Source organism: Cygnus olor, chromosome Z, assembly GCF_009769625.2.
Source record: "Cygnus olor isolate bCygOlo1 chromosome Z, bCygOlo1.pri.v2, whole genome shotgun sequence".
NCBI lineage: Eukaryota > Metazoa > Chordata > Aves > Anseriformes > Anatidae > Cygnus > Cygnus olor.
The window spans coordinates 8,350,959-8,365,808 of NC_049198.1; the positions used below are offsets into that span (position 1 = coordinate 8,350,959).

Here is a 14,850-nt window from a genome sequence, read left to right on the forward strand (position 1 = left end):
AGATCAGGCCATGCAGTAATTTAAACTGTCCAAATTTTGGTCTAATCTTGAATTTTAATCATTTGCTTTCAGTGGAGTTATGTCAGTAATTTCTATATGAAAGAACAGATTGCAAAAGAGAAGAATAATAGAAATAAAAGTCTTTCTTGGTTAGAACCACGATATTCAGGGTCAGCATCTACAGCTCTCAAACTTCAGTAACTGCTTCTTTGAAGCAGTATCTGGGGAGCATCCAACTGACTATGCACAATACCAGGGACCACTTCTCTGTACATTCAAGCTCACACTGCCTCACTGTATGGAAGTAGTTGCATGCTTGGGAAGATGGGAAGGTGACATCAGGAAGATGCTCATGTATTTCTAGCTACCTTCTGCACTGGGCGTTCTGACCTTTAGAGAAAGTTAATCATGCCATCTACTTTCACTCTTCATTTAATCTCCCCTTCCCATCTGTTCAGTTTCTCTCAGCTGGAAGTAAGATGAAGAACGAGTACCAGTCAGCTGTCTCAGTGGTCCACAGCCCACACTTTGGGGCCATTTATTGTAAGGCATTAGCATCAATTGTCACCTCTGTCATGACAGTTACTGCAGTCCATGCCAGATTAGTAGGCAAGAACTGATTTTCTAAATATCTGAAAAGTGAAATGAACGATAGATAGACAGACAGATAGATGTGCGGTATCAGAAGGGACTGTTCTGATCCTTTGGACTGAACTCCAAAATAACATATGCCAGATACCTTGGCTCATGTGACAGGTTCAAACCTTCTGCTTGAGTCATAGCATCCCTTTTAGAAAATCTCTTAATCAAGATTTCATGTGATAGGTGCTCCACCCCTATTGCTAAACAAGATGTTCCAAAATAGTTAATTACCTTCACTATTTAAAAAATGCAGACTCAGTGTCTTATTTCCATTTTAAATTTGTCAAACGTCTGCTTCCATCCAGTGGAAATCATCAAGCTATTTTTTTTTCTGTATATAAAAAAAAAAAAAAAACATTCTATTAGAAATTATTTATAGACTATGATTGGAAGACTGTTTAACCTTCTCTTCAATAAACTGTGGCAACTCTTGTTACTTTTTCAGACCTAGAATTATTCTTGCAGTTCTGCATAATTCTTAGACTCTTTTTTTTTTTAGAGAGATCACCTGAACTAAATGTAGAATTCCAATATGGAACTTTCATGAACCATATTTATAGGTAGCATCACCTCACTATTTCTAGAGGATATTCCCCAGAGACTGGCTTTATCCAGAGAATGTGCCAAGCCCTATAAGTATTTCAGTGTAATCCTGAGAGCTCATGTACTTGGCTTTTAACAAGATACTTACGTTCTTGTTATAAGCACTGTTTTCTGTTGTAGAATTCTTCTTTTTATGAGCTATCCACCTGCTTTTTCCCATGGATACTTAATTTTGCATTTTGTTGGGTTAAAATGAGCACTCTCTGACTGAATCCAGCCTACACAGTGACCCAGGTCAGCCTGACTTACTTCTGTCATTATTTACCACTTCTGGTATGACTGGGAAATTTTACCAGTAATTACTTTAGATATCTTCCAGGTAGTTTTAGAGAAACTGAATAGCACAGAGATTTCAGCATGCTCCTGGAGGAGCCTACTAAAAACTCCTCAATATTATAAGTCACAATTTACAGTTTTTCCGGTGGTATTTCAGTTATCCAATTTTTTAGAAGTTTAATATGGGCTGCTTTCCTTTTCTGTAAAAAAAAATCTCTGTCAAATTCTCTAGAAGGGTTTAAGTAAACTCTATGAAAACTTACTTTATTAACCAAACTTGCGATTTCATGAGATCAGATTCATTTGATAGATTCTATTTTCCATGAAACCATGCTGATTAGTATTAATTGTACACCATTTAGTTTTTAATCATATTATCTCACATCAATATTTTCATAGTTTTACGTAGGCTTATGAAAGATTAACTAAGTTTACCTGGTCATCTGGTTTACATCCTTGAAAATTAAGAATAGATTTTTTCTGGAGCACTTTGAAGCTTTTTTAATATTCCATAAATATCTAAAATGAACATAAATGCTTCAGCAAATTTCTTAGCCAATTCTTTGAATATTCTGGGATTCCAATTTTCCCACAGATTTGAAATATTTAATAGCAGTTGTTTAGCGTAGTCATCAGTTAATAGCTGTTCATACATTACAAAATGGGTGGATGGATGGATGGATGGATGGATTGGATAACTGGATAGACGGATCCCACTTGGACATGATTAAACATCAGTGGAAGGTTAAATATTCCAAAAAGTCATCCAACACTATTAGACACTGGAAAAGAGCTGAAGTACTATGCCCTTGATCTGCAGACATACTCCTTTATTGAGTATTCCAGTACCCATAAATCACCTTACAATACAATACCTTCCAATGCACACATACATTATAAAGCTACTTACATACAGATTGTATCCTGAAATTCTTTACAGCACTAAAAAAAATGCAAGACAGCAGCTAGTACATTGTGTAAAGAACATAGCAAGGTAAAGAACTTGCAAGGCAATTAAAGGAAAGCCTCCATTCTCTGATAAGACTAATAAACATGGGAAAAGAGAAACTGAACAGTCTTAGAAATTAAATGTACTGAGGTAGCGAGGAACTGCAGGGTAGCAGGTGAGCTCCCAGTAGGGAGAGAGGGGTGGGATCTCCTCCCCAACACCCTTTCCCCAGAGAAGGCCCCAATGATTTGAGCACCTCGTAGTTGCTTTTCCACCAGAAAATGTCTCCTTGCCATTCCTAGAACCACCCCTTCACTGGTTAGTAACAAAAGCGAGGAACCCAAGCTCTGATGGGACAATGACATTAATAGCCAATTATATTAATATACAATTCCTTAACTACTAACGCGAGTGTTTGGGAGAAGGAAAAGATCAGGACCATTGGTCTAACCAATTTCCAGTGTTTTCTGCAGCTTCCTCCATCTTAATAGTCTGGTCCAGGCCCCCTCCTATCTTTTGGGTAGCAACACTTTGGGTGCAAGAGAAGCAAGGGGCATGGACTTCTGCACTGGTACCCTGCCTATGTGCACCATGTTTCTTCTCTTTCAGTTCATGGGAATTTGCCTTCCACAAGCTGAGGCAGATCCTGCAGACCAGAGTATTTTCCTCTTTTTTTTATTTCTCTATTTCCTCTTTTCTTATTCTTATTTTTCTTTGCTGAGAAACGGGTTGAATGACAAGGCGGAAGAGTTCAGAAGAATGAGATCCTTTCCTTAGCTAGTGACGTTCTTAACTGAAGCAACAAGACGTGCTATGAAAGATCCCTCTTGGCAGTCAGAGAAATAGACTGACAGCCAGAACCAGAACAGTGCATCTTTGGCCAAAAAAAAAAAAAACAATAAGCACCAATGTCTATATTTCCATTGCAATCTCTAGTGAAGTGCACCACTGAGATACTAGTTCTGTGCAGCAAGCACATGGCATATATATCCATAATTCTTCCATATATCCATAACTCTTCTTAGTTTTAGGACAAGTTAAATATTTTTTTCTTTGAGGTTCCTATTTTCCTTTTCACTGCCTGAGACCAGCCTACTTATATAAGTGGACCTGCTATAGGACTGTCTGCCCTCAGTTCAGGAGCCTGGATCAAAAGTTTGCATCTGGACCTGTCACTGACCATGGTCTTGACTTCTAATTTTGGGGATGCTCGTTGTAGTTACCAAGCTTTGGGCTGCATCCAGAGAAAGGTTTCTGCTGAAGAGAGGCAGCATGCTATTCCAACCTGGTAGCAGATCATCAAAAGCCTGTTTTGCACATTAACTGCTAATTCTCCTTGCAGCATGCAAAGAGAAACAGAAAACTCACAAAGGCCAATTAGGGATCCATGGGAACCTAACGATGTGTTCATTCAGGCCTGTACTTAGAGCACAAACTAATTCATGGCCATGCAGAGACACTACTCGCTGTGAATGAAAAGTTTACAGTTGCAAAACAGTCTTCAAACGCCCTCTGAGATAGATTGCAAATTCCCTTCTTTATCATCTCAGCCTATTAAAATATAAAATCCACCCGTGAGTAATATCAGCTACATAAAGGCAATGGTGATCGTGCTAGTGTCATGAGGAAGGCATGAAGCTCCTTCAGCAAGCTGCACTACCAAGATTTCATGTGGAAGAAGTGAGGATTTAAACTAAAGCTCCCTTCAGGACGTTACCCCTGTTTCCACCTGTAGAAAAAGTTATGCAGGGAAAGAGCAGGACAGGAGAAGCCATGGACTCCAGCGTCAGTACCTTCCTGGAAGTTGCTGTGCAGACTCAGGAAGATTAGATGCCCTGAGCTGCAATCCCAGCACATTTCTTGATTCTTTGCTGCTTTGATAAATCATTTATTAGAGCAGCCTTTTTACATAATCCCTGGGAAAAAAAAAAAAAAAAAGAAAAAGATTTATCACAAAATCCCGTCCTCCTACCCACCATTTAGACCAGGACATATATTTCTCTGATTATTAATTAACCGATGCACAGAAACAGCTTTGAGTTTTTTAACCTCTCCCTTTCTCTTTTGTCCTTCAAGAGTATAGATGACAATGCAGAGGTAGTGTTCAAAACACAGATAGCTTCTTGAGCAATGGAAGTGCAAGCACCATTCTTTGAGCCCTGTAGTTATGAACTCAAGCATTAAAGCTATTCAGAAAGCAAGCATGTAAGCAATTTTCCAGGTACACTCATTCTGTCCTTAGTCATACATGTTTAAATCTGGCATAGCACCAGAAGAGTAACAAAGCTGGTTAACTGTCAATAGTGCACATAACAAAAATAAAATGTCATATAATCTATCAGTAGATATTTGATCTGCAAAGAGAAAGGAATATATTGTTAGCATGGCTTGTTTATCTGCTTATCCCTTATCATTGTGAAATCTCAGCTCTCAGGATAAGCCATAGCATTTCTTCTTTTTGGAATCTATCCAGATATCTTCAACGACATGAAATACAACTCCACATAAATAACAGGAAGGGGGAGAGCTGAATGCATCAACAACTTCTGTGCATATCAAGCCCCCTGAAACTAAAACAGTCAAATGAAGCTAGAGGCATTAGCTGCTCTGTCCCTAGGATGTGCTTACATGGAAAATGTGCAATTATTGGCATTTGCCCTCCTCCTTCTCTCTCCACAGCCCACCCAACACAGCCCCTCCACCCTCAGCAGCTAGGCAGTAGAGATTTCTTATATTACAGCAGTGGATATCAGGACAACTAAGGAGAACAAAATAAATAATCCAAATCCGGTCCAGATCTGTGGGCAACTGTTATACCAATAGCATTAAAGTACAACTCCCAGCTTCATTATCTGGTCTAAATGAAATACAGTGAGCAAATCCACTTCTGATCTCTCTTATTAGTCCTATTTGTTAAAATGCTGTATTATTTACAGCTTTGCACAGAATGAGGAAATGGCCTTAGAATTCCATCTTAAAAGCAAAATGATTGTAAAAACTGTAGTGGCTTTGTGAACTTATCTAACGGCAGGGTTCTTGCAGGGGTCCAACTGTATCAACATCCCAGTACCAGGACTTTCCACCCAATTAAAGGTCTCGCCTTGGCAAAAGTAGAAAAATAGTAGACTTCTATCACACTTGGCTGTATTTCTGGTGGAGCTTGTATACATAAGGATTTTGATTCGGCAATTAACACCGCTTTGAGGAATGACCCGTATAGGCGCTAGCCAGTTAACACATTCTTACCTTGAGATGTGAGTCCCAGCTGCAGAACAGCAGCTAAACAACCAGTGGGATTTACAGTGTGATTCATTTGGGCACAGCTAGCTGTCTCCCCCCTCCCCCCTCCGCCCCCCCCCCAAAAAAGACAAATTGCATTCTACACTCCACTGACTGTATTGGCTAGACCTCCATTGATTCTTTTAGGATCCCAAGGTGATTTGCTCACAAATGGATGCATGTGTAGACACACTCTAAATGTACATGTTCAGCCAGTAGGAGGTACATTGCAACAGGACCAGTCACAAGAGTAGAAATCAAAGTTCACAGGCAAGGTTCTCCAGCGACATGATATAAGCAATTGTGCAGCTGCAGCCAACTCAGCTTTGATATTTGGTAGCTGTGTCTATATTAGTAAAGTAAACGTACCTGGCACTTTTCTCGAGCACTGGTGCCAGCTGGCACAGGATGGCCCACACCCAAACTATTAAATCCTGTTACTTTCCAGAATATCATGGCAACCTCCAAGCTAACTACTGAAAACAGCTTCTGTCCTGTGCTAATACTCACAGTGCGCCCAGGAATTGTTTGGAGTTAGGCATAAGCCAAACTATGTCAAGAACCTTTCTAAAAATTCAGTGGTATAGATGATTGGGCTTCAGTTTCTCTGAACTTCCCTGGCACAGTTTTAGTTTACTGTTAGAGCTGATGGGTCTTGGATGGCAGTATTAGCAGTCCAGAGGTGATTTTAAAAAGAACTGTCTTTCACTGCAGCTATATTCAAGGACATGAGGTAGCTAGACAGCAAATTTCAGGTTGAAGATCAAGTAAAGTATTTCCAAGGGAGCTTCCAGAAGTATTTAAAGGCTGAATCAACTCAGGTGAAATCAGGAAGTGCTTAGTTTATTCCTTTGCTGAGATCAAATCACAGGGCCTTGTTGAATGATAGATTATTCAACTAGTGAAATGTAAACTGGGAACATTACCAGGTGCTTACTGGCTAAGAGGTGATTGCAAATGCCATTTAATAATACTTCAGCTCATTACTCACCACAACTCTAGTTTTCTGTTTAGAGATTGATGACTGCCATGAGGTTTGAGCAACACTTCTGCTCACACCTTCAGAGCTGCAGTGTTGGTTCCTCCTCATCCAGGTGGCTGGCAGGATAACTGTGTGGAAAGCCAGTTATTTGGAGCCTCAGCTTCAAAAGGGGAGGATGAGGAGGGATGCCTATTTATTTCATGGGCCTCCCTCTAAAAAACACATCTGCCACACTTAATAAACCTGTTGTCTCACTTTGAGGCTGAGATCATAGGCTAGGTGACCTCTCATAAACCTTTGTTATTAGCCAAAGGCAGGGAGTACAGCTTTAATGCAAGAATGAGGCGGTGTGTTTCTGTATATTTGTGTATTCGTGTGTGTGCTTGTCTTTTCCAAACGAAAGCCACCCTCTGTCATGTTTGAGCCTTGCTTTCGAGGAGGAACTAGACCAGAGAGGACGTGCTGCTGAATGCAGTCACGGAACAGCCCAAGGCTGTAAACCATGCCCGGTGCTGTTGTCAGGAGCAGGTGTATACCTGGCAGCAAATGCTCAGCATTATCTTTTTGAGGGGCTCTAAAGCCGTCTCTTCATTTCAGCCTGTCTGTTGAGAGACACTGGGTTCCTGGGGCTGGTTTGTGCTGCCAAAGCTTTGCAGGGGTGGGAAAACAGATGGCTTTGTCTGGACTGCAGGCTTGTCCAGGCTAGACTTACCTAGACTTTTTGATCAGAAATATTTTTGGCACACAGGGACATTTCTGGCAAAAGTAGCACAGGAAATTCTTGTACAATGTGATGGCTCCCTGTCTCAGTCATATCTCAGTCTCCTGGTCACTCTAGCTAAAGTCATGTATGGTATGTGCAAATGAGGTCTCGTCCTGGAGCTAACATAAGAAAATAAATAAATAAATAAAAACCTTCGTCAAAGCTGAATGAGTCAGATGCACTGCATCTAGCTTGGTTCTGAGCTATTTTGCCTCTTCTGATCCTCTTCCACTGAGACAAAGAATGGGTGGCCTGTAGGTACATTATTCAATCACTATGGGTGCTTCTGCTGCTGGATGGAGTCCATGGCTGATTAGATGGTGTGCTGGCAAGGTATGAAACTACTTACAGAAACCATGTTAGGAAAGCACTAGTGTTCATATTTCTCAACTGCAGCATCAACATAAAGTAAAGGTCTGCAGTAATTGCCAGTTAATAAAGCTCCTCATATTCTTAAGTGGCCAACAATCAAACTATTCGTGCCAATGAATACCATAATGGAGAGCTTGTTAAATTCACATTTTGCTTATATTGCCATAATAAGGAGATAGCAGTAGGTATATCAGGTTCCCCTCATTTTGAATATTGGAAGGCAAGGAAAGGTTATGTTGGGGAGTGAAGGAGGGTCTAGAAAGAGATGTTACTCAGTAACAGCGGAGGAAAAAAGAACAAGACAGAGAACAAGTGCCTTGAGACCATGCATCACATCTGCTCTAGGGTGACCCAAATCTTCCATGTGCTGGTGCTGTGGCACCAGCCTTTGGATCCCCATGCTTCACATAGTCTCGTGTCTGAACTGGCACTCAGACCAGGCACAGCGTCCTGGGACACCAATCTGTAACAACCCCTCCTACCCTCCGTCCCCCATTGGCAACCATCCTCTCCTCACTTTCTAGCCCACCCGTCCACCCTCCTACCTGCTCGCTCCCTCCCTCCCACCACCCTCACCCCCTTCCCCATGTTCATTCTCAGTGGTCGTTGCACGTACATGCCTTGGCCCCCTTCGGCTCATTAAGCCCTCTGCCTTGCCTCATGTTTTGACAGGTTTTGTGAGTTTTGACAATCCTGCCAGTGCCCAAGCTGCCATCCAGGCCATGAATGGCTTCCAGATTGGCATGAAGAGGCTGAAGGTGCAGCTGAAGAGGCCAAAGGATGCTAATCGTCCCTACTGAAGGGTTATGGGAAACACTGGATACAAAGCACTAGCACAGGTAACTGCATGGGGAAGGGGGTGTCAGCTGTGGTTGTAGCCTCTCCTTTGTGCTGTAGACCCTCAAAAAGATTCAGCTCTGCAACTCTCTGGCTTCTGCCTTTTGCACTTAGGCCTCTGGCTAGAGCCACACCACACAGACACACACCCACACATAAACCAGGAACTGTTTGTGCCTCATTAGAAAGAGAGACGGAAGGATGCTTAACGAGGGTTCCCCACCCCAGTAGCATCCTGCATCTCTCCAAAGTCTTCCTGGTCACTAGAGGGGAGGCAGCAGCTGTCCTGATTCCCCTTGCTCGGCCAACGACAGCGTTTCTGGTGGCTGAAGAAAATCAGCAATTAAGCGATGGGACTGGGCTGCAGTTTAATCCCAGGTGACTGGACTGGGACAGTGTCTGTCTCAATAGCTCTGTGTTGCAAATGTTTCAAAGCATTCTTCATTCTTCATGCGGTATAGTCTGTATCCAATTTCATCCCAGCATAATAACTATATGTAAATATGTCTCCGTGACAACTAAATAACACCTAATTTCTTTGTTCCCAAACCCAAGAAATTAATAGGAGGATCCATGCTGTCATCTTGTTCAGTTGCTGTTAACTTCTGTGTATAGATAAAACCCAAACAAAGCCAAGGAAGCTTTGCTTGAGTGAGGACCTAGACGTATCTGAATGAGGGTCTCATTGTTAGACTCATGTGCTTTGTGTTGTTGGAAAGGAGACAGCTTGATACTACCAGGAAACTTCGAAAACATGTAACAGTGTCAAAAATATCAGAAGCAGCAGCTTGTTTCATTGGAATTCCAGCCTATTAGCAATAACAAAAATGGAGATGTTTCCAAAAATGGAAACGTTTTCCACTGCTGACTGGCCTTTCCATTAGATAATTCTTTGAGAAATTAAATATATAAAATGTATGTGTTTGCTGCAGAGATGGCAAGTTTCTCTGCTGTTAAAGCCATTCCATACCAGAGATTCCCCAACAAACACAGCACTTAGGGTCACCCTAAGCTGCAACAAGCAGTTTGCATTCCTAAGTTAATGACAGAGAGATGGGTTAGGTAAGCTTTCTAGGCCATTATGACCATAACATCTAAGATTCAGTGATTTTAATTCAGGCCTTTCTGACACACTTAAGGTTCAGGCAGAAAGTCCCCATCTTCAACCCTCCCAAAGAACTATGAACTGATCCAATTTTCCACTGGTATTTCTAATATCTTTGAAAATACCTTATTGTGGTCTTCAGAGCAGTATCCTTTCTATTGAGAATTAAGGAATGGGATTAAAATGTCTTTGAAAGAGGTGCTGCACTGAACAAAACATGGAGCAGACTAAGAAAACTTCCAATAAATGTATTAGGTGCATGTGCTAATTTCAAAGGGGCTTTTAGTACCTCTCTGGCAACAATGACTCAAGATACAACTTCCATAGTCCAGAATATCCTTTATATGTGACTATATGAAGATAATTTTCGATGCAATTTCCCTCTTCACATACCTCTTTTCTTTTCCTTGCTTTTGACAAGGCTTCTTGGAAGCTTGAAACCAAAATATGCTTCCATATTGAAATGCTTTTTGCTTCATCACACTGGCTTTTTTACTGCAGGTTTTGCTCAGAAGTGTTGGGAGAGAGCGGGAGATGCACGCATGATGCTATTTTGTTAAAGCAGGGACTGTCTTTTTGGGGGAAATTTTCAGTAGCACCTGCAAACGGATGAAGGAACACATGTATCTCCCTAGTTGTTTGGCACCAAGAAATAGGTTTATATTGTAGCGTAACTGTGAACACTGAGGATATGCTTGTTTCTTATGGTTGTGCAAGAAAGTGCAGGGCTGTATACTCCAGTGTTGTTAAAGATCCATAGGTAAGAGTTTGTGGTGTTTTCCTTATCATGGATCAGCATGAGGTGCTCCAGGTCTAGCTTTTCATAACCAGGCTGACTTTGAGGTTTTAACTTGTTTCCCCCCAAAAAAATCTCTCAGTAATAGGACTAGGATTTTTTGGTTTGTTTTTTTATTGTTTGTTTGGTTTTTGTTGTTTGTTTATTTGTTTGTTTTCCCAATAAATTATACAAAAAAGGAATCAGCTGGTAAAATGGCAATAAAATTTCAAATCTCTCTCCTAGAGCATTTTTTTTAATTTGCTTATTCAAAGCATGAGAAAAATCTTGAGTAGTTGTCTATGTTTAGGAAGTCCTTTAGCTTTCCAGGCTTTTACTTTGTTTTTAATGCTCCAGCCAAATCATTTCAGTTGTTACCACCAGACTACTTACATCCTCTGCCTCTATCAGAGGTACAGAGAGTCCCTGTCAAAATGTAGTAAATGCAGCTCAAAGGTCCTTATTCTCTTTTAGACTCCCACCTTGATGAACCTATTGAAGGAGCTGAAGAGGTACCTGTCTTGTAGCAGGAGGGAGTTATCCAGGAAGAAAGTTTTGCTTGGGGGTTTTTGTGGTTTTGGTTGGTGTTGTGTTGTTCGGTTTTGTTTTTGTTTTTGTTTTTTCTATCTAACAAAAGGGATTAGTCAAGTGTATGTGGCCCCTGGAGGGCACTGAAGGAGTGTATGTATCCCAGGGAAGGTTCTGATTTAGCATGGGAGGTTGTCAGGTCAGACTGAAGAGGACATTTAGTGACAGGAAAGGGTAGTCAAAAGCTCAGAAGGGCTTAGCTACACATCTCTCTTTAGCTTACTTGCTTTCCAGTGCTAGGAGACATCCATACCAGCACCCTAGAAGCAAACACAGGATTTTTAGTCATGATGGCCCAATACAAAGCAGTTTCCAGTCAGGGCACAGGGCTAACCCCTCAGTAATTAGCCCTATTTAGAGGTGGGTCAGTTGTCCTTGGCTCAGCACAGTGTTATTGTACCCCACGGCTGGTTTCATGTGCAGCCTCCAGTCAGCCACCAAATACCACTGGGAGTCTCTTGACACACCTACTCAGTAGACAGTAGCATTAATACAACAATAAGTTTCCTAAAACCACTAGGGTACAAGCCAGCTAAGTCCATGGACACAGATACCTACTGCAAGGCTAGAAAACAGGTAGCTCCCTTAACTGGAAGAAACACAGTAACTCCCGTCTGTTTTTTATCTTCTTTTACTTTGGTCACAGCTCTCAAAGTCCTTAGTTCCAGTCTGAAGCATGTGAACAACCATATTGACATCAGGGCAATTACTCATGTGCTTCAAGAGTATGCTCAAGAAACTTTTTCATTGAGGATTTTCTAAGGAAAAGCTTTGTTTTAACAAACTCCTTTCCAAAAATAAGAAGCTGCCAACAAAAAACTCAGGCAGCACCCAGTTTGATGTAATCCATCATAGTGTTTTTTCTCAACCAAGGAAGAAAGATATTAGCTCCATTTTAATTATACATGCACTTTTTTTGTTGTTTTTTAACTTATAAATCTCCCTTTTGGGACACAAGCAGTCTAGGCCACAGTGATTTGAAGTCTTTTGTTTTCCTTGCAAGTGCTCTAAAGTTGCTGTCAAACACTGAAAGGGTCTCTGTGATGTGGCAGATAAGCCCACAAGCTGCTTCAAGCAAAGCCCTGAAGAATTCAGATGGCAAAACATTTCCAAAATGGCTGCCTCTGTTCTCTTTTTTCTTTATAATTAAAGAGGTGGTTATAGCAGGGGAAAAAATAATATATATATATATAAGAATGGGGTTGGGGGAGCAGAAAGCAAAAGAAAGAGGATCATTTGAAGCAACTCTGCCAAAATCAATATATTATATTATAATTCCCCCCTGAGGATCAGAAAGCAAAGATTCAGAGGCACTTCATGTGTCTTTCAGATAGCAAATGCATGAAATAATGAAGAAATAAAAATACTGAAACCCACAGCTCACTTGGGTGGCCATTCCCAGGAGCCCTTAGGTACCCTGCAGTATGACTAAATTGCAGTTGCATAGAAGAACAGTGAAAATCCTGTCCATTCCCCTCCTGTGGCTCTGTTTCAGTCACTGGTTGTTAGCAAATTTTCCACCTCAGGTACACTGCTGTTGAAGTTTTATTTAAAGCTAAAGATGGAGAGATGTTTGGATGGGTCTAACCTGGAGCATTGACTGTTATGAAACTGAGTGGTACAAAGTGAGTGTGAGTGAGACAAACTGAGAGAGGTGCAAATGAGGCAGAAGAGTGAAAAAAAAAAAAAAAGGAAAAAAAAACACAGTCATCAGTAAGATTATTTTATAAGCTGCTCTCATAAGAAGAGTAGTGTCAAATCATTAAAAGAATGCATTGTCCAGGCAACCTGCTTCTCCAAAATTCTGAAGGAAATAACGTAGGCCGAAGTTTGAATACAAAAGAAAAGATGTTCAGATCCTCCCTCACAGCTTTCTGAACATGTACTGATGTGTGGCTTATTGTAGAATATGTGAGATGCTTGTTTTTGCAGCTGACTGGAATAGGTGATGTGGTGTTTTTTTTCCCATAGGAAATGCCATTTTTTCCATTGGAATATATATGCTATTAAACCAAATAGGAAAACTTTGCATTTTGAATTTTCTGTTCTGTGATAAGAGAAAGAACAAAACCAAAAAAACTCATTTTAAAGTAATCAGACATTAGCAGCCAAAAATCAAACAAACAAGCAAAATTCCAATCATTCCACTCATGACAAAAAAATAATGTAAAACGTAAATGGAACATTTATGGCTTTCTCCCTTTGTCATTTCAGATTGCTTCAATGCAAAGTCAAATGGAAGTGTACTTTTTACTGAATTTTGGGCTGCTTATCCCTCTTAGATAGGCTTGTATAACCTCCAGTGAGAGGCTGTTCTGCAGCTGCATTGATCTCACTGTTGCCTGCTAGGCTCTTCATCTTGAGATTCAGACTAAATATCCTTTATCAGGACCTAATCCCATTTCTTGTAGTTATGCCTCCTACAATCATGCTAACCAATTCCTCTTCCTCCTGCACAGATTATTGTCATTTCCCTCCTTTAGTCATCATTTAGATCATTTAGGACTTGCTTACATTATGGAAATTTGCACTAGCATAATTACATCAAAACAGTACTCTAGCACAAGCTTTAATATAAGTGAATAAAGTGGGAATGAAATCAGCACAGCTTCATTTGGGAAAGTCTGTTTAGGTACTGGAAAAACATCAGCTCAGCCAATTTTTTTCTTTGGATTACTTTTCCTCTTAATTTCCACTGACAAATGTGATTAAATTAAACGTCCCTCACAGTGTGTTTGTAACCCAAACTTCACACTGTTGGGCGCGTATGTGAGAGAATGGAAGTGAATGTAACTGGGGGAGTCTGAAACAAAACTGCTTAAGGTGTTTGCAAAACTGACAAGAAAACCTTTTACTTTTCAGGTTACTTTTCATTTTTAACCTGTCTGCCCATTTAAATTGCTAATAACATTATTATGGTAAAATTCTCATGTCTGTTCTATAAACCACAGTTTCAATACCAGAGCATGCAAAATCCCATTTGCTAATTATTGTAGTTATTCTAAGATTGGCACACAATATAATGCACTGATGGAAAACGACAATAATTAATTACTGCATTTACTGCAAAATTACAATCAGTAATTACTACTCTGAGACTGAATTCCATTCAGCAATATTTGGAACTTGTTCTTCCTCAAAGCAGGGCAGCTTTTCAGGAGTATTGCTGTGTTTGCATCTAAATGAGTCCATGTAGGTCACTAACGGATCCGCACTGTTTGTCATGGGAGTGATAGAGCAGCACAATGCAATACCATAACACTTGCCTTCAGTTCAGAGCATGAATTCTTCATTAAAACCCATGTCCCCATTTTTTTTTGAATGTTAGATAATGCAATTATTTCAAAATTAAATAATAGATATGAAAGCAACCTCCCAGTTCTCATCCCACTGCGATACAGTTTGTCCTGATGCTCTAAAGTAAACTTCCTGAGGCTTTTGAGAACTTCTCCCAATGACACAGGCAGCAAGCAGCCTGCTGAGTTGTCCCTGCTGTGGAAAGGCCAGGACCTTGGTATGGTTGTGCCACCTTTGAGGGCTTCCAGCAGGAAAACCCCAAAGCCCCAGCATTGACTGGGAGTGGGAAGGGATGCTATATTCAGCCCCTTGAGCAACAAGATTACTACAGCATCTCATATGGACCACATCATACCCACCAGCTGGGTAGGGCAGATTTAGA

At 40.7% G+C, this 14,850-nt stretch overlaps 1 protein-coding gene across 16 annotated transcripts in view; it reads left to right on the plus strand.

Annotated features, from left to right (window-relative positions):
- CELF4 (CUGBP Elav-like family member 4) overlaps window positions 1–14,850 on the plus strand; it is a 696,179-nt gene that overhangs the window by 662,233 nt on the left and 19,096 nt on the right. For all 16 annotated transcript variants that reach the window (XR_005815347.1, XM_040541436.1, XM_040541437.1 and 13 more), the window contains one exon: window positions 8,539–8,705. Coding sequence is in view for 15 of the 16 variants with exons in the window: in XM_040541436.1 (XP_040397370.1) it covers window positions 8,539–8,666 (128 nt within the window). In the remaining variant the exon portion in view is untranslated. The remainder of the gene's footprint in view (window positions 1–8,538; window positions 8,706–14,850) is intronic.